The following is a 17,970-nucleotide window of genomic DNA, read 5'->3' on the forward strand; positions in this document are numbered from 1 at the left end:
AAAGCCTCTAAGCGGTTCAATTATCACATCATACTCTGAAATTGCTAAGGACCAAACTGCTCAATAAGGCCTTATTAGTGAACCAGTCCTCAATAAGGCCACGTTTAGTTCGAAAACGGTAAATTACTTAATTTGAATGGAGAAAGTTATGTGTTTGGCACGTAGTCGTTAAGCAAAAAAAATTTCTCAGTCAAAATCAACGGCTACGTCAGTCTTTTTCGTCTAAATTGAATATTTTACCGTTCTTTGACTAAATGTGATTCAAAATAATTAATTTGTGTACTAAACGTGATGCGTCTAAAAATTTGAGAACCAAATATGCCCCTAACTCAAAGTTTAAGGACGAAAAGTGGATTTTTTTCTTTTCTTTCCTGTGATAATTTTCACCCACTGTTCCTTGACAAATTCTAATGTTAACAAAGTTTCCAATTCGACTACCAAACCCTCCATTTTCCTCGTAATATTTGGAGTCTCTCTTTAAAAGAAAATTAAAAGAAAAAAAAGCATACGCAATACATGAAGCAATTTTTAGATATTTATCATTTACAGACTAATTTATTGACTACTTGAGATTAAAAAAATGGAAGAGACAAATCGAAAGGACCCACCAATTACCCCTTCTCATCATTAAAAATAGACGGAAATCTACAGCCTGACTATTACAGGACGAGCAGTTTCAAAGAACCCAAAACCCGCGTGCGTTCCTTGCTACAGCCAAATGCCGCCCTTGCCAATCCTTTTCCTTTATATTGCGATCCTCCCACAATGAAAAGCTCACTACACTTGGTGACTTTGCCAGCAATAGGCTCACATTTGTCTGTCCCTCTCTCTTCTGCGAGGAAAGATGGACTTGTTTGGTGCAAAGGTTCAAGAGCTGATGGAGTTTGGAAGACCGTTAATTGAGGCACCAGTTGTATCAGTAACATTCACCGTATTGGCTTTATTGGCTGGGACTTTGTGGTACTTCTATAGACCTTACTGGGCTGTCAGGAAAGTACCTGGTCCTCCATCTCTGCCCCTATTAGGACACCTTCCCTTGCTTGCTACATATGGCCCTGACGTTTTTGCTGTTCTTGCCAAAACCTATGGTCCTGTATTCAGGTCAGTCGTTCTCTTCTGTCGTTCTCTTATTCTGTTCATTTATCACCAAACTATAGAAAGAAAAAACAAATACTGCCATTTGTTACACAGAGTAAATCATTAGGCAGCTTCTACCTTTGTTTCATGCATCTCGCAATTCTGCAGCTACTAACATAGTTGTGCTCTTTGAGCTAAAAATTTTCATGGCTTTGACGGTTGACTTTTGCAAGAATGTTTCTTTTCCCATTTTGCTGATGTTAAATCTTGACATCTTAATCACCATCTTGTCTGTCGACGCTTGTGCTGACCCTTTTCACTTCTAAACGCATAGGATTTAGGTCCACTTGCTTGCTTGCTTCAAGAGAATGAGGTCACTAAAGTAATTACGTGGCTGACTTAAAAATCTGATTATAAGTGTTTTGTTTTACTGAGTTTGTCAATTGCATCTCTTCTAGTGGGGTAAAAAGAGTTTGATCTCTGCTGAAGAAATTGCGGTTACTGTTAACTCTTTTCCTCAGTGGTAACTCCACCTCAGTATATCATGTCGGCTCCACGAAAGATGACATAATTCATAGTCCCTGTACTCAATCAGCCTGTTTGGTTGTACAAAAGTTTTTCTCGTCCTGAGAGGTAAAGGGACGAGTGCAATAGAGTTGTTGTGAATGAATCTGAAGATTGTCCAAATTTCGACTTCAAATTATTTTTGTACACGTTGAACTTGACATGATATGAGTCACAAGGATTTTAGAACAACATAGAACTGCAGTTGGTCCAAAAAGTAATAGTATTAGCTTTTTTAGAATTCAAGCAAGATTTCTGCCCCAGGATCTGGTATGTGACATTGTGAACTGGTTACCTAGAATTACAGTTGCACCTAAAAAATAATGGTGTTTTGTATTCAATCAACATTTTTTTACCCTGGATCTGTTATTCTTATTCTGAGTGTAACAGTAGCTATCCTTGGCCTTGCTGATGCTACAGAATTGTCTTGAAGTAAATTGATGCATTGGTGCTGGAAAGCTCTTTAACTACTTTCGAGAAACAATTTCATGTTCATCTCATGCGTGCTTGCCTCATAATACTTTCAATTGCAGGTTTCACATGGGCAGACAGCCTCTGGTAATTGTGGCTGATCCAGAACTTTGCAGAGAAGTTGGGATAAAGAAATTCAAAGACATCTCCAACAGAAGCATTCCATCTCCTATAGCAGCATCTCCCCTGCATCAGAAAGGTCTCTTCTTCACCAGGTAATGCAATGACTACTGTAATATGTTAATTTCTCGCCTCCCCGATCCAAATATAACTGATCTAGTATAAAAAGCAACAAATAGACTTGGATTGTGGTCATTAAATCTGTATACTACTTGCAATGATGCCAAACTCCTGGGTAACTAAAAGCAAGATGGCAACCGACTGCGAAATATGTAATAATAAGAAGATAAACTTGGCATTGGATGTCTCAGTGAGATAGGAACTAAGTTGTCGCAATTAATCAAGATTAGGTTTCATGAAATTTAACGAATCATTAAAGACATGTCACTTGCAACCTTTACAGGGATGCAAGGTGGTCAACAATGCGAAATACCATACTGTCGGTGTATCAGCCATCTCACCTTGCCAAGCTGATACCAACAATGCAATCATTTATAGAAGCTGCAACTGAGAATCTTGAATCGCAAGGAGACATGACTTTCTCTGAACTCTCCCTGAAATTGGCTACAGATGTTATTGGACAAGCTGCTTTTGGAGTAGACTTTGGTCTCTCCAAGCCCAAAGCAGGCAATGAATCTGCCAATAGAATGAGCCACCAGCAAAATGATAATGAAGTCCAAGACTTTATCAATCAACACATATATTCTACAACACAGCTTAAGATGGACTTGTCTGGATCCTTTTCAATCATATTGGGGCTGCTTGTTCCCATACTACAAGAGCCATTCCGCCAGATTCTTAAAAGGATACCTGGAACTATGGACAGAAAAGTAGACCAAACCAACCAGAATTTGACTCGCCGGCTTGATGGAATTGTGGCTAAGAGAATGAAAGAAAAGAGCCTTGACTCAAAGGACTTTTTGTCGCTCATATTGCGTGCAAGGGAGTCAGAGATAACATCAAGGAACTTCTTTACACCAGACTATATCAGTGCTGTAACTTATGAACATTTACTTGCTGGTTCAGCAACCACATCATTTACATTATCGACTATTATCTATTTGGTGGCTGGACATCCAGAAGTTGAGAAGAAATTGCTGAAAGAGATTGATGAGTTTGGTCCTCGTGATCAGATGCCTACTGCCCATGATCTTCAACACAATTTTCCATATCTTGATCAGGTGACTTAGCCTGCCACTCCCATTTTCACCAGAACTTTTAGTGGAAAAATTCATCAACAAATTCATACACATATTCATAACTTTACGAGGATCTTGGATTTTAGTAGGATTTCTATTGTGCTCAACAATCTAATCAAAATTGCAACTTCTTATTTGTCAAAACTTGATTCATCTTCCCTAACTGATGAAACCTGTGATGTTCAAGATCTCTTATGAATGATGTAATAAAGGATTTTATCTCATTCTTCTTTTAATTCTTTGACTCCAGGTGATCAAAGAGGCAATGAGGTTCTATACAGTTTCCCCCTTAGTTGCAAGAGAAACATCAGCAGAAGTAAAGATTGGAGGTTACATCCTTCCAAAGGTTGGTTTTACTTCTATCTCGCAAGGATTATGCTTATAAGCTATCGCACTTATTTTAGAGAAGGAATGGTTTAATTTCAACAATACTCCTCTAGGGCATCTTTGATGGTCAGGAAAGGCATATTCAGTTGAGTAACTTTGAGTTCAATCAGTTTTATAAAGTTAAAATTCTTTAAGATGTAAAGAAGCTGAAAAGTAGTGAACGCATTGCAAGAAATTCTGAAATGGTGAAATAGGAACTAGTGCATTATTTATTGCATAGTAGTTGTATTAGATCACTGATAATCAGTAAATGGTTTAGAAGTATCATCTTAAGATAATGTCCTCTGCCACAGGGTGGCTTCATTTTTGCAGTTAATTGTGATAGATTTCCAATGGACAAAGCCCAAAAAAATGGTAATAGTACTTCTTTTTTAATGCCACGGAATTGCTTGGTTGTAAGCCGGGGGATACCCTAGAAGATGAAATTGTATCATCAATTTTCATTGGAAATCTTTTTCTGTTATCATCCTTTCTTTGTTTTTAGTAAGCGATGTCCTGATTTATCTCATAATATGCATATGCAGGGTACATGGGTTTGGCTGGCTCTTGGAGTTCTTGCTAAAGATCCAAAAAATTTTTCAGAACCAGACAAGTTCAAACCTGAGAGATTTGATCCAGACTGTGAAGAACAGAAGCAAAGGCATCCTTATGCAAATAGTCCCTTTGGAATAGGGCCACGAGCATGCATAGGCCAGAAATTCTCCATACAAGAACTTAAACTTTCGATGATTCATCTGTACAGGAAGTATATATTTCGTCATTCTTCAGACATGGAAAAACCTTTGGAACTTGACTATGGCATAGTACTGAACTTTAAGCATGGTGTCAGGGTAAGAGCTATCAAACGTACTTGAATGACAATAAACAAAGGAACAAGAAAAGAAAGAAAATCAGCTTGGTGATCGTTCCATATAATGGTGAATTTGATTTTCCCAATGTTACGATGATGAATGAGCCATTCTACGAAATGCATTCCATGCAGCAGATGATCTTATTATGTACCTAGTTGGTTCCAGAGCAGATGTTCATGTGATGGACCAAACACAGCTATGATCCTGCCATCTTCTACAGGCAGGGTGGTAGCAGTCTGGTGGATTGAGTAATTTGGGAAAGTTGTGCTTTGGGGTCTTGCAAGGCTTTTTAGTCTTCCATTGGACCCGAAGAAGAAAAGTTCTACTTTGTTCAATTATTCCACGGATCTCTACTAAATATGCCACATTAGGGCTTTGTTTTGCTCCTGTTGTTTGCACTCTTAGCTTCCATCATACAGGTTAGTGATTGCCATACAAGCACGACTGCCGATCAGCAATAACAAAAAAAGAGTGATACTACCCTTTTTTTTATGCTTCTCTCTTTTTTGTGGTTTTGGAAGGGGCAAGGTTTCAACTAAGGAATAACAGCCAAAGAACCACTAACCAGTCACTAGATGTGAATTAGCTAAACCGAAGCTCATCCCAAATGCAATCATCCGCATGAGATCATCAATTGTTCTGAACAACTGAGTGCCATAACGAAGTTATCGTCTCCAAAATCACAACTTACACGATATCAAGAACCAAAGATCACACACGTCCTAGTACTTCAACAAGGGGTTTTGGCACATCAGAAAAAAAAATTAGAGCATTTGGATATATAACAACAAGCTGTTGTAAACTACTTGCAACAAATTTGATGGTTGAAGATCCTTAGCCTTCCCATCCTACTGATAAAAGCAATTATCCCTGATGGTTGAAGAACCTTAGCCTTCCCTTCCCCTACTGATAAAAGCAACTATCCCTTTCTGTCAAGTTCATTGAGAATTTCTCCATCCTAGTAGGCAGGCACTGAGGCCTAGAAAAGTGGACTGAAGATGGATCAGACCCATTGCTGCTTTTGGAATCACCATTGGAGAATGCTGATGATTTCTTGAGAAATTGAAATTCATCCATGGACTGCCTTAGAATCCTTTGATTTCTCCGTTTAGCTTTAGTTGATTCAGTCAGGTTCATGTAGCTAGGCCTACTGTTATTCCTCTCCTCCGTCCTGTCTGACGTCAAAGGAGTAGTTCCAGATATAGGAGTTGTTGATGTGCATATTGAAGATGAAGCTGAGCTCTCATCGTATCTAAATTCAGAACTCGGGCTCGAGGATGAGCGAGTAGCTAATCCAACTAAAGGAGGTTTTGCTGAAACCCTAGTAGTGACATTGTTCCTCTTTACCTTCACTGACCCAGGTTCAGATGACCTTGATCTGTTGTTACCCTTGGAAGAATCCAAACAGGTCTTCGAATGTGGAGTCTTTTCAGCAATATCGTTGTTGGCTTCTTCCATCAGTCTGTTTTCCCATGGTTTTGCTGCCATCCAACGTTCCAACCAACTCCATCCCCAGCTATTCTTGTCAAGTTCATGACTTTTAAGGGAGGGGACCGAGACATTTGTTCGGGAATCAAAATTTTGGCTAAATTTGCACTGCAAGGAAAGTTGAAGGATTATCCATTTTCCTCCTTGTTAGGCAGATTAAACAAATTACGAAGTAATATTTGAAACTGTAAGCACCTTCTGGGCAATAGAGTAAGCAAATGCTCTCTCTCTCTTGAACAATCCCTCTTGCCTCATTTGTATCTTTGTCTTAACCTCTTCGAGTGTTCCCCTACTATCGCACCATCCGTCCTGAAACTCACAAAGAATCAGAAAACTACTTCAGTTAATTAAATTAAATTACATAAACACCCCAAAGTAATAAAAGAGGCATCACCAGATATACTCAAATAACAGCAATAAGGGAAATCTACCTCTGCTTCTTTCAAGCGATCAGCTTTGCTGCGATGCTCATCTAGTATTTTCTGCACAGCCTGTCCCTCTATGGACATTCTTACACGGCGAGCCCTAACCCGTGCCTGTACCCTGACCAGGGCTTGCATGCACCTAAGGGTTACAGCAGCTTGCTTTCTCACCTGCCGGCCACGGACTAAAGCTTGGAGCCTCACCAGTCCTTTCAAGGCCCTCAAGGCTCTCCTTGCCTAAAATCATAATTCAACACCACTTTCAGATCCGATACCAAATTAGATGAATTCAACTAATATCCTCATCTACTGTTTTGAATCAACACATGGCCACTCCAATGAATTAATGCATAAAAGTTCATACGACTAACACATAATGTATATGTATTAAGTTGGATAAACTTCTACAACCTCTTATAAATAACCCACACAAATATTATTACAAGCACTTGATAAAACAGATAACAGGCCATAATTAACCAATTAAAATGATAGGAAACGTTAGCAGAGTTCAAGGAATGCCTAAGATTAAATTGCTGCATTTTTTTCATCTTGCGACCACTGCTGCTAGATAGGCAAAATCAGAGAGAGGGAGAGAGAGATGGATTACCAAAAATCCACGAAAGGCAGTTTGGATTCTGATTGCAGCCCATTCTTGCCTAACAACCCTGAAATCTTTTGGAGGAGCTCTAACAACAGTAGCTACAGCAGCTGTGAAAGCATCATTATTCACTGATGAAGAATCCGAGGCTTCTGATCCACCACTGTTCCTACGATACCCTTTGAATCCTTTCCATGATGAGGACCCACCCAGATCCCCTGATGAACTCCTCCATAGCCTCCATTTCTTGCCTTTTCCCCCCAACTTTTCCTACATAAAAAGCCCATGCAAAAAGCAAGCAAAAGACATTTGAGACCAACTCACAGCACATATACAGGAAAAAGATCAAATTTTTGTGGAATCCTTCGAGCTATAAGCAGAAAGCAAAATTGAATCTTTTTAAAAAATTTGAGCTTACATAGTCATCTTTTTCTGGTTTCTTGTATCCTATTAAAGCTTTTACCCATTTTCCTGAAGCACCCATCTGGGCTAAGCTCTTGATCTACCAGATTTCAGCTCCAAAAACAGCTCAAAGATCAATCTTCCCTCAGATAAAGGAAAAAAATATAAGCAAAAGGGATGACCCAAAGGATGAAGAAATAGCAGCTTCCCACCAGATTAAAGCAAAGCAGCTAAAGCTAAATTTTTAGCTAAGAAGAGAAATTTTAAGTATAAAAAAAAAAGAGGGGATTTATGTAACTGAAAAAAAAAACAGACAAGCCCACAATCAGGCAGAGAGAGATATAGGCAGAGCTTTAATAGGGCATAAATAAATTACTGCGTGTTTTCGTGGGTGAGTGGTATGTGTGTTGAGGAGGGGAGTGGGGTGGGGAAGTATAGCTATTGGTCCTGGTGGTGGTGGTGGTCGTGGTGGGTGGTGTGGGCAGAGAGTTTCTCTGTCGCATTGTCCAATGAGCCGTTGGGTTTTGATATTTGAAATTCAAAGAAAACAGCGGACACCACTCCAGGACCCTAGGAGGATCCGAGGACATTGTTCCCGCTCGAAATGTACGACGAAATGACAAGAATGGGCTTGAATGCTGCTGGAAATACGACTCTGTGTTGTCCATTGACCCTGCGGACAGGGCAGCCTAAAAAGGCACGAAGCTTTGTGGAAAGCTGAAAAATAACACCAAAGGCATGCAGACAAAGAATCTCTAAAGTCACTGCGGTGAAGATATCTCTGCTGGTGTTTTAATTTTATCCATCTGCCATCCAAAAACACCCCACTTTCGGATCAAATGGTCACCAAGCATAAATTTGATTTGGATTTTATGGGGGAACATTTTATCTTTCTGTGTTCTTTTGGGGTGGTCAACCTGATCTTGCAAAAGGTTTCTCATTTTCCAAAATCATGGTTAAAGTTTTCAAGAAAAATGAAGTGATGATGGAGTGGAGTTATAGAAGAGTTTCAAAGAAAACGGTTGAAAGAGTTCATAATTACCCGGAAATGACCAATGTGACGTTTGGATTGAACATTTTATTCGAATTTTTTTTCCCTTCGTGTTTAGTATTACTTACTGTAACACAATAATGTGTTTTATTGGGAATAATAAGAAGGAATTTTTCCAAATAGATTTTTTCTATTTGGATAGTTATTTTTGGAAAAAATTTCTTGTTTCATGATAAACACTTGTTAAATTATTTTTTTTAATTAACTTTTTCTTATCTCGTACATATTACATCACAAAAGGTATTACCAAAATTATTCAAAAAAAATTTTCAAATCATCTTCACTCCAAAATCACAACTTTGGAATTCACACAAAATTTCACAAATTAATCCAAACTCTTTCTTGCAAAAACTTTAGAAAATTAGCATAAATTGCTCCCACATCTCTCATGTATAAAGTTTGTTAACATTTTTTTATTTGGAAAAGTCGTTCAAAATATCTCTCGCATGTCACTGAATGAATTTTTTTATCATTCATTTTTAAAATATTAACTTTACATCCCTTACATATTCAAGTTAACAAAATTTGGTTTTAACCTAAGTTTTCGATCACTTTTTAGTTTGATTTCACTACGTGACCTATATGTAGTTATATTTTATATACAAAAAGGTTAGATCCTACCGTTTTAATGGTAAAAATAATCATGGATTGAGTCAGATCCCGCCTTTTAGGGAAAAAATAAATATGGTTCTAATTAGATCATACTATTTAGGTTAAAAAACAAATATGGATCGGATTATTTATTTAATTACAAATGGGTTCTAACTTTTTTTAATTTTAAAAAAATGATCATATGTGAGTCACATGATAAATTCAAGATAAAAAAAGTGGTCAAAAATCAACATCAGGATCAAAATTTATCAATTTAATTTTATAAAGGACGTAAAGTTATCGTTTTAAAAGTGAAAGACGAAAAGATTTATTTAATGAGATATAAGAGATGTTTTGAACGATTTTTCCTTTTTGTTTCACAATGAAAGTATACCATTTCATAGTTTTATATAACCAAGACGAATCTGTATATTGTTTTTAATTTTCCTCCAGCAAATTGAAAGGGCATCGTGGGTTGTACTTATTTTTTCTTTTTCAAAAAAAAAAAAAAAACAGTGGTCAATCAAGAACATTTTTTTTTTCTTACTTTCCTTCTACTTCCCTATTATTTTCGGTTTCCTTTCACCCATGGGCTATGCTAAAGTGACAAGGGGAAGGATTAGTAATTTCACATGAAAATCATGGTAAAACAAAAATAACTGCAAAGATATGTCACATTACTAATGCTTAGCTTAACTTTGCCATTGATGTTCTACATTATTGTCTGTTTCCTTTCGGAAAAAGATAGGGAAGTACATTAAACTCAAATTAGTGCCATCTCAAAATTTTCAAGTGTATATTGCATAAAATTGGACACAGAAAATGCTGACTAACTGGAAAGTGTGAAAGAGAATATGAGAAAATATTAAGGTTCAAAAATGGCAGACTGCAAAGAATGAATTCTTTTATTTACTTGGTAAATTGGAGAACAGCTTATTTGTCCAAGGGACAAGGAAGTCTTGAAAAATAAACTACTACTCCCTCCCTTTTTTTATAACTGACGTTTAAGGTTTTGCACACCAATTAAGAAAAGTTTTTCATTGCTTAAATCTGTACACTACTTTCCTTTTGTACCCTCATTAATTATCCAATTCACCCATATTTTCTTTCACTAGAGTACTAAATGGTGCTGTTTTACTAGGCCAAAAGCAATGCAAACTAACTCCCACCAAACTAGGAGTAGTAATTAAGAACCCTGTATTGGAAAAGAGAGATAAAAGGGTAAAATTGTGAAAAAATAATTAATACTATATGGGGATAATAAAACGACAGATAAAAGTACTAGAGCAAATTTCTTAAACGTCAGTTATAAAAAAAGGGAGGGAGTACAAGGAAAAAAACAACAAAGAAGAACACTACTCCTTTTTGTATCTTGCCTTCTGTTTTTTGGCCTTTATTTTCAGTGCGGTCCAATGCAGTTGAAGAAGAAGCATGATTAGTCGAACACTAAAAAGTGTAAAAATCACTACTGTTCCAAGCGTGATCTTTGAAAATTTGCCAAATACAAAAATTGTCGGGCAATGAAACCAAGATCACAACAACTTCAGTGAGAGTTCCTGCACCATTCTAACTTCTTAACTTCTTCATTTGGCCTCTACCTTTTCGTCCCATTGTGGTCTGGTGCGGTCCTCTTTCTAATTTCAAATGCATCACATGGGTTTATAAAATTTTTTTCTTCTTTGAATTTTGAAAGTGAAACAGGTTGGTGCCCTGATCCTGAATTGATTTTGGATTCTTATTTTATTCTTACACCAAAACAAAATAGAATAATCTCTCTTCTTGTCATGGAAATCAATTCTTGCACGATCTCTGACTCTTTACTGGCTAAACTGGCAAAAAAAAAAAAAAAAAGACCCATCATGATTCTTGAACCATTCTACGCATGCAAGTATTAAACAAAAATTTTTGAATGCATGTAAATTCTGTTCACATTTATTTAGTAAAATAAAAACCAGTAACTTTTCATCATTTTTTCCCCTTGTCATCTTGCAAGAAATCATCAAATTTGTGTCATTCTAATTAGTTAACACGGTGATAAGGAGAAAAATATGTTTGCATGCCAGAAAATGCACGAATTACTGTGGTGATATAATTGTTGTTTCCCCTAATTGTTTGAACATATTAAAGGGATAGCCCATTTCTACACATGGAGAAGAAAGCCAAAGTGTAGAATCAGTCTGAGTTCTTTGGCACTGTATTCAATTTGTCAATCGAAACCTTTGGCCTTGTGGAGTTTGGAGTGGCAACTGGCATAGAGTTGTTGGAATGCTAGCCGTTTTGGAGCTTAATGCAGAAACATCTCAAGACTGAAGCCTATTGGGAGTGGGGGGAGGGGAATACAGAAGCCTAATTCACGCTGGGGAACAAAATAATTAATTATCTCAGAGTTTGCTCTACCAACTAACTCTCCTGCCACCTAAATATTCGATGTTTGACCGACAAATTGACGTCTCCATTCTACTGTCAAAAAGACAATTTATAGCTAACAAATAGTACACACTAATTCCGGATATACTACACGCAGTTACCTTGAAATCCGAACATGCCAACAAAATGCTGCACAAACACACAGATTTTAGAAAAATTTCATGCACTTTCGTGTACAAGTTGATGGAGATTTGAGGCCATTGCTTGTCAGCAGATTGATGGGGTTCTGTGTCGGATGCTTTAAATTTTCGGGACCAATTCTCCTGGTCCTCAAGGTCGTGTCCTAAAGCTTCCCCACAAGGGGCTAGATTCGACTCTAACAGAATAAGTCGCAGAACGTAAAACGGATACGAATATTTATGGATTATAAAAAAAAAATGGTCTGTGTCCTAAGTACAAGTTTGTGATGGAATGAAAAATCATAAGACCCTATTAACAATATGTAGTCTTAAATTTTGGATAACAGAGAGGGAAAGACGGACTAAAGGCGATCTTTCAACTAGGGAGTTGTTGCAATTTGCTTCACAAACTACAAAATTAAGGCTGTTTCAAATACAATAAGAATTCAAGAATAAAGTCATCTCTCTAAGCTAGTCCTCTTTCAATTCACTGAGCTATAAAGAACTGATGACTGAGGGCATAAAAAAGTGCCACAACGTCTTCATCTTTGCAGACTCTTGAAGTCCACTTCATGTACAACAAGAATAAAAGAATGAAACAATTAAGGCTCCCTTTTGAGAACTCAAATGAAAAAAAAAATTAAATAAATAAAATGAAACAGTTAAGAATTTTGCAAGGGCTGCCCAGGAGCGGCCTTGTACCCTCCAGGTGATAGTGTAGGTCGTTCCTCTGTTGGGATGGCAATGCAGTATTTAACTAGCAGAAGGAACAGACACCCTTGGGCTAGGAAGTCCCATGTATAAGAGCCTCGGTGACATGCGAACTTTAGGACTTGGTCGCGGGGAAGGAATGGGAATGCAACTCTTGGACTTTTCCAGCCCAGGCCTAGGCGATAGATTTACCTTCTCCAGTGCCTGAAATTGAAGGTGCATCGGATAGTCTCGAACACAACCAATTCGTGGTCCAACACCACTGGACCACTTGCAAGATAAACGCTTGGCCAAGTCAAATTTGGGTTCTTTAATACTTGGTATCTTTGCAGCCTGGATATTTTCTTGACACGCAGGTGCAAGGGAAACTTCATTGCAGGGACCATCAGAATCGGTAGCAATTGCATCCGTAGCTGTTGCAGTTGTGGAAAGATCTTGTAACTTCTCTTTCTTAGATTTGGATTCCTCATCAACCTCTTGAAATGAGGTCCTAGCATCATCAACTGTGTAGCGCTGCGGTACAAATTGGACGATGAGTCATTTTGTCTAGCAGCAACTTGAACGTTAATTAGGAGAACGAATTAGACCAGCATGTGGTTGTTGATGTAGATTTGACAATTGCAATTGAAGTTGGACAATCAAAAACAGATGCAAATTGATGAAACTATGTTTCTGACCAAATTCGCTCATTAGCAAATATTGATGCAAGGTAAAATATATTGCAGAGTGATTACCTTGACATTGCTTAACTCTACATGGTGCTCCTCAAGAAAGCTTATGAATTCCTTGAAATTGTCTTCTGTTGGAAGGTAGTGACCACTGTATGGCCATATTGCCTGAAGAAAACGAGAAAAATTAAAGCTTAAATAAAGGCAATGCAATGTGTATGTAACAATGTGTATCCTTTTCATGCGCCTAAAAGAATGCATACTTCAAGAATCCCATCATGAGCAACGAGTCTACCCGCAGCTGTTGTAGCTCCTCCAGATAGAAAACTGGAATGTTGAAAAACACCCTTCTTCTTCTGTCCTACGTATAGGGACCTTGATGTGCTGAGAACAAAAATCCACTTTGAACGGTCATTTGTATCCAGAAGCATGCCAGTTTGCTTGTACGCTAACTTGCCATCCTCCACAATTACTTCATAGGCTTCCCTCTCTTTCTGTTAGTACAAATACATGAAGAGTTTTAAAACCTAATTCTTGCATATGCATCAGTGATACCATTTAGTATGTTTGTTACGTGCACATATTTGGTACATCTAGTGAAGTATTCATAATTATTGCAGCAAAGGAGATGTGTGTTGCCTGAAAAAGAAGAGGAAAAAAGGCTTACAGGTCCAAGATATTTAATAAATTGGCGTTGCATGTTAACTCTTGGACAGCTTGGAAGATTTAGTTCTTTGCCACCACCAACGTCCAACCTTCAAGAAAATTGGAGATCTTAAGAACACAGGAAACCACTATCGGAAGATATGAAGAACTTGTGCACAAAAAGGCAGTTTCGTCATGGTAGTCTTACCAGTAGAAAAAGGGTTGATAGCTTCTGCTTTCAGACCATGCATCATAATAGAAGTGCAAGTTGTGTCCGTACCTATGCCGCGGATCAATCTGCAAAACCAAGAAGGGAAATGCATCAGTATTGTACAATTTCCACTTGTTCAGCGTAAAGTTCTTTAGCATATTTGATAGTCTGATCAGTAAGGAACCGCATGTATATGATGCAATTTCAATCAATTCTTTCACCCTGTTTCAAGTTTCAACTCGTACTAGTCAGAACTCAAGACGCTCCAAAATTGTGTCCTTTGACTACAATAACACTCACAAGTTTGCTTGCATGAATTTTTATCAACAAGTATCAGATATTAACCGTTTAGATGCCATCACTTTTCAATAAGAATGCAAGGGCATGCAGTTTGATTAGCCATTCCATGCACTGTTCTCATCTCTGTTCCTTAGGATTTCAACTAAGAAAAAGATATAGGCGAGGACAAGCATCCCCTATTAGATCTTCAGAGAACATCAAAGAACCCGTGGTTATGCTTTAAAATCCTATATCCTCATTTGATCAACATGAACATTGTATACGAAGGAAGCACAAAATAGAGGAAAGTTCTAAAAGAAGTTATGATCTTACAGCTTCAAGCCAATGCTGTAGAGCTAACTTCTGAGCTTTTTCATCCTTTAGTAAACCTTTTCCTACCTGTAACCATGTTCATCAGTAGAGTGCAATGGCTTTAATGTCAGCCTTAGAAGTTAGCAATAGCTTAATGTGCCTAATTGTTATAGCATACCTTGGCAGCCTTTGTCCTACCACGTGCCCACCGTGCGACAGCAGTTTCATGTTTGGTAATGTCAAAGAATGATACGGAATTTCGCTCTAGAGTTGCAAAATCCAAGGCCTTCCACCTAAAGCATTCAAGAAATATATGAGAAACCAATAAACATAAGCAGAAAATGATTAGTTATTTCACAACAAATTAATAATGAAGAGCTGACCAGAGTTCTTCAGCAACAACTGCACAATCTGCAAGATTCCTTCTTGTGCGGTAGCTTTTATAGACTTTCTGAAGCTTAGTTGCTGCATCATCAAGCTTAGTAATAGGTCGTGGAGAAGATACCACAACGGGCGCTGGAATCAGAACTTCAAGCTTAGACTTATTAACAGCTTCTTGATCATTATCTCTAGACAGCGAATTCTTGGATTCCTTATCGACAACTAAACCCTTCGTTGGACCAACAGTCTTCAGCTTTTGTGTATCAACCCTCGGGCTTACTTTTGACTCATCAAACTTGTGAATAGTTTCTAATTCTTTTTTCTTAAAGCTAAATGTTCTGAAGACCAGTTCTCCTTCTCTTCTCCCAAAGCTCACAGATCTCACAACTGTTTCTGCTTTGTTAAATAAACCGAATATCTTGTGTTCCAGTATCTCATTCCAAGCTGACAAAATTATTGAAAGACAAAGTCCCATCTGTTATGCCTCGAAACAAACCGAACCCTGTTCAATAAGAGTTAAAAACACATGTTAAGCTCGCCAATTCTCCAAAAAAAAAAAAAAAAAAAAAAAAAGTTAATGAACTTCTGAAAGATCAAATATTAGGACTTCAAGATTTTTTTTCCTTAAGGTATCCGTAAAATGTATTGTTGCTTGGTTTTTTCCCCCGTGTTGAGTTTATTCAACTTGCTCGGTCTAATAATTACTGAAAAGAATATTTACATGTAAACTAGGGAAGTACAGCTTATATGCTAAAATTAGACAAAAATGAGCTGTGACTGTTCCTTTCCGGAACACCCTAGCGTCCTTCCTGTTAAATAAAAGCACACAAGGGAAACCTTCGTATAACAGCACGAGTTTTCTTACATAAAAACAGTAAGTAGTTAATTGCAGGCAGTAATCTCCAGCAAGAAATCTTGGACTAAAGAGACAAAGGTGCGAGATTTCAACAAAGCAATTGTATACCCTGATTCCTACTTATCCTCAACAAGCACAGGCATTTTTGGTACCACTGACTAATGAAATCAACAAGGGAAACACAATCAAGAAACCAAAACAGCTCAGAAGAATTATAATGCAAACCTTGAAATACAAAGATTCAGCCTATAGCTTCTCTATTCCTGGCTCCTCTTTCTCTTCTTTAGCGAGCTTCAAAGTCACAGAGCCCCTCAGCAACTCAATGCATGGTTTCGACGCTTCAATTTACTAGCTTATATACATGTACTTATGCAGTGCAGCCCACTTTTTTGAATGATCAAAGCCGTCAAAGTAAACTATAGCAAGTAGCAAATCAATTGAACACGTAAAGAAAAAGGTCGTGAGATGGGAAGGGGTCTACTGGGCTTTCACTGAAGTTCACAGGAAGGATTCAAGAAACACGCCAATTGAGCCTCGTGTTTTTACTTTTCAGTTTTCACTGGTTAAAGAATACTGCTGTGCAAATCCAAAAGAGCTCGCCCCACCCTCAGATTAAAATAAAACTAGTGGCTTTATGACGAACAGATCATCTTTTTTGGGACCCTTTTGACCCTTATGGGGATCAAGAGCTCCGTTTCAACTTTTCTGAATCGTGACCTGGTCGTTTGCTCTTTGCTGATGCTGTGGCTGTTTTAGCTACAATTCCTGTTCCTTTTTTTTTCCTTCTGTAAGTTAAAATCAATTTTAGTACATTACATATTTTCTTTGTGAAATCTTTTCCTCCTCTAAGTTCAGTTCGCAAGAACATATTTGAAGCAACTTTTGCAACAGTTTCCAGGCAATTGTGAGGAGGAAAAGTTTACAGCTTGTATGGATTGCCATTTTGGGAAAATATTTATGAGTTTTTCGGGAACATTCATTATAGCAATTTCTTTTGGCCAAAAATTATTTCAGAAAATGCGATCCAAACAACTCGATACTGTATTGTTGTCTGGGGATTTGCAATTCTCGCTTCCTAAATCTTTCAATTCGAGTTTTAATTCACTAGATAGCGTTTAGTCCATGGATTGCTGATGTGGGATTTCCATTTGTCGTTCTTCAGCTATTTTAGAAACATTTTATTTTCTATCACTTTTATTGATTAATGTATCTACAAAAATAAAAGGTTGTCTGAAATATGTGTTTGATATTTTATCAAAAAAATGTGTGTCAAGTGTGAAAGCGGTATAAACACGAGCTTTTTGTCCCTGGGAAGTTTGTTTGACAAATGTTACATGGAAGGAAGCAGTCTAGACAACAACGTTAACCTGTAGAAGCCTAGAAGGAGTTGTAAAGCTATTAATTCCGTGAAGGGATAATTTCTGTTCCACATTCTGTGTCACTCTCCACAAAATATGAAATGATATATTATTTTTTGATATTATATTTGATTTGATTCCTAATGATAAACAACAAATTTTAGTGCTTTTCTTTAATGTGTGGGTTAGGATTAAATTAATTAAATAATGTAGTGAATTAGGGGTAATAATGGAATCATATTATTTTCTCTCTTATAATATCACTTTTTAATTATCGACTGGGCATAAATGTTACAATATAATTAACTTCATGGGAGGTTAATATAATTTTTAAAACTTGAAGGAAAGCTAGTGAAATAGTCAAAAATTTTACGAAAGGTTTCTGAAGTTATCCGCAACGGATCTTCTGTTCCACATTCTGTGCCACTCTCTGTACCACTTTTTATTATGTTGCTATTTCTCCTACATAAATATCATGTTTTAGTTCTTTTTAGTTTTCTTAAGATCCAATAACTATTAATTGAGTTATACACAAAATTTAACATACTCAAAAAATCAAAATGCATAAAAAAATGAGATTTTTTATGAATTTTCTGCTGTATTTTTTAATTTTCTATTATATATTAATTTTTTTGAAGCTGCTGTATTTATTTTTTACTCAATTAATAGTTATTGAATATTAAGGAAACAAAAAAGAACTAAAACATGATATTTATGTAGGAGAAATAGCAACATAATCAAAAGTGGTACAGAGAGTGGCACAGAATGTGGAACAGAAG

The 17,970-nt window shown here is 37.1% G+C and overlaps 3 protein-coding genes across 5 annotated transcripts; 1 reads left to right on the top strand and 2 right to left on the bottom strand.

Annotated features, from left to right (window-relative positions):
* The first annotated feature begins 692 nt into the window (after window positions 1–692).
* LOC113704035 (cytochrome P450 711A1) lies at window positions 693–5,051 on the top strand. The gene is made up of 5 exons (XM_027225659.2): window positions 693–1,101; window positions 2,175–2,327; window positions 2,636–3,413; window positions 3,682–3,777; window positions 4,343–5,051. The coding sequence occupies exons 1-5, from the start codon at window positions 845–847 to the stop codon at window positions 4,670–4,672; spliced, it is 1,614 nt and encodes a 537-aa protein (XP_027081460.1). The 5' UTR covers window positions 693–844; the 3' UTR covers window positions 4,673–5,051.
* A 369-nt stretch (window positions 5,052–5,420) lies between these two features.
* LOC113704036 (protein IQ-DOMAIN 6) lies at window positions 5,421–8,106 on the bottom strand. The gene is made up of 5 exons (XM_027225661.2): window positions 7,599–8,106; window positions 7,190–7,450; window positions 6,589–6,816; window positions 6,353–6,466; window positions 5,421–6,265 (listed from the first exon to the last, which is right to left on the bottom strand). The coding sequence occupies exons 1-5, from the start codon at window positions 7,662–7,664 to the stop codon at window positions 5,573–5,575; spliced, it is 1,362 nt and encodes a 453-aa protein (XP_027081462.1). The 5' UTR covers window positions 7,665–8,106; the 3' UTR covers window positions 5,421–5,572.
* Window positions 8,107–12,231: 4,125 nt separating this feature from the next.
* Window positions 12,232–16,454, bottom strand: LOC113704034 (IQ domain-containing protein IQM1-like). 3 transcript variants are annotated; one of them, XM_027225658.2, is made up of 9 exons: window positions 16,059–16,454; window positions 14,980–15,479; window positions 14,775–14,889; window positions 14,618–14,683; window positions 14,003–14,091; window positions 13,817–13,904; window positions 13,413–13,643; window positions 13,216–13,317; window positions 12,232–12,994 (listed from the first exon to the last, which is right to left on the bottom strand). In XM_027225658.2, exons 2-9 carry the CDS (start codon window positions 15,450–15,452, stop codon window positions 12,524–12,526), a joined length of 1,635 nt encoding a protein of 544 aa, XP_027081459.1. In that variant the 5' UTR covers window positions 15,453–15,479; window positions 16,059–16,454; the 3' UTR covers window positions 12,232–12,523. The 3 variants fall into 3 exon arrangements, with proteins under 3 accessions (XP_027081459.1, XP_071917986.1, XP_071917985.1); XM_072061885.1 differs by lacking the exon at window positions 16,059–16,454 and adding an exon at window positions 15,699–15,717; XM_072061884.1 differs by lacking the exon at window positions 16,059–16,454 and having other exon boundaries at window positions 14,980–15,692.
* Window positions 16,455–17,970: the final 1,516 nt, after the last annotated feature.

Source organism: Coffea arabica, chromosome 8e (assembly GCF_036785885.1).
Source record: "Coffea arabica cultivar ET-39 chromosome 8e, Coffea Arabica ET-39 HiFi, whole genome shotgun sequence".
Lineage (NCBI taxonomy): Eukaryota > Viridiplantae > Streptophyta > Magnoliopsida > Gentianales > Rubiaceae > Coffea > Coffea arabica.